The sequence below is a fragment of the Microtus pennsylvanicus genome, chromosome 1, assembly GCF_037038515.1.
Source record: "Microtus pennsylvanicus isolate mMicPen1 chromosome 1, mMicPen1.hap1, whole genome shotgun sequence".
Classification (NCBI taxonomy): Eukaryota; Metazoa; Chordata; class Mammalia; order Rodentia; family Cricetidae; genus Microtus; species Microtus pennsylvanicus.
In genome coordinates, this window is record NC_134579.1 from 148,171,181 (window position 1) to 148,172,706 (window position 1,526).

Below are 1,526 nucleotides of genomic sequence, written 5' to 3' on the forward strand. Positions count from 1 at the left end.
ACACAAACATTCTCAGTATGACACAGATCTTGGATTTTTCTTTGCCCATCTGTTCTCAGATTAAGTTGCAGCAGTGGGACAAGAGTCCAGGCTATTCCTACAGAAAAATTCATATCTCAACGCCTGATTGGATATCTGTAAGATTAAGATACTCTTCAGTATATGGGGATCCCTAATTTCATAGCTTTTGTAATGAAAATAAAAGGTATCTTAATCTCATGGAACTGTTTAAACAGCTTTACAGTAGTTGTAACAACTGTCGATGTCAATAGTCACGGACTTGTTTAATAACACCTAGTCATGGGTGAATCTAAATTTAATAATGGATAAAAGAATGTTTGAATTCATCACAACACACAAGTAACCAAGTTAAATTACCTTGTCCTACAGCAGGGAAAATGATTCTTGGGAGCAGACTTGTTATTAGGGACAAGGATGAAGGGGCAAAATGTGGGGAAGCACGTGTCTAGTAATGTAAATATGTTGATTATCCACAGCCTTGGATTGTCAACTATCACGGTATAGATAACTAATATGAAGGACATTGAGTAGGAGAGGACAAAGGTGCACACAAGGATCAAGATGGTTTTTGTGGCTCTGTCTTCAGGGGAGACTCTGAGGGAATACTGGGCACTGTGGATGTGCTGTAGCTGACTCTTGTGCCTATGGAGGGTTCTCACCATGAAGACACTGGCCCAGACCATGAGACCCAAACACAGACCATCAATGGAACAAAGTAAGGACAGAGATAGTACAGTTACAGTATTGCCAGAAATAAATGCTGAACAGTACCCCAACTTGATTTTCTTGGTGAAGTTTTTGTTAGTGCCAGATCCAATCACATCTATAGCTGTTTTGCTGTTTAGAAGCAGATGGACAAGCCAGCTGAGTGAGCAGGACTGAACCATGTACTTGGAGACTGAGTGTTTCAGCTTCATCCACCTGGAGTTGCTGGGGCTGATTGTGATTGCTTGGAAACAGCTCAAGAGGCAGGTGCAGTGCAGGGAAATGCCCCGGGACACCCGGTTACTGTAGAGAGTAAGTTTACATAACAGGTCATCCAGGAGAAATTGCAAACCCAACTGTGCCATTATGTGAGGAATTACTCTTGAGATGATAACCAAGGAATTGGCTAAAGTCAGATGCCTTAAAATCTGGTCTTTGGGCATCAGACTTTTTCCATTGAATTCAGACACAGCATAAGGAAGAAGAATCGACCAATTGCCCAAGATCCCCACAGCTGTCTGAAAAAAGAACAAAATCCCCATTGGCAAATTCGCAGGAACCATATTCTCTTTCCCCAAGATAAACAAATTTAACTTCACCAGTACATTCAGAAATAGGAAATTTAAATATGTATTAAATTTAAAGGTTCAAATTGTATCACTCACTATCTCACACTCATACATTGATGCATATTTATAAGGAGATCAGTCACACTTTTGATGGAGTAATAGCAAAATTTATGACAGATACCCTTAAGGTGCCTCAGGTTTTCAAACTTTTCCATAAATAAAACTCTATCA

The 1,526-nt window shown here is 39.9% G+C and overlaps 1 protein-coding gene across 1 annotated transcript; it reads right to left on the reverse strand.

The window, feature by feature from the left end:
• Nucleotides 1-374: 374 nt before the first annotated feature.
• LOC142842124 (vomeronasal type-1 receptor 2-like) lies at nucleotides 375-1,319 on the reverse strand. Its single transcript, XM_075959050.1, has one exon. The coding sequence runs from the start codon at nucleotides 1,287-1,289 to the stop codon at nucleotides 375-377; it is 915 nt and encodes a 304-aa protein (XP_075815165.1). The 5' UTR covers nucleotides 1,290-1,319.
• Between the last annotated feature and the right edge of the window lie 207 nt (nucleotides 1,320-1,526).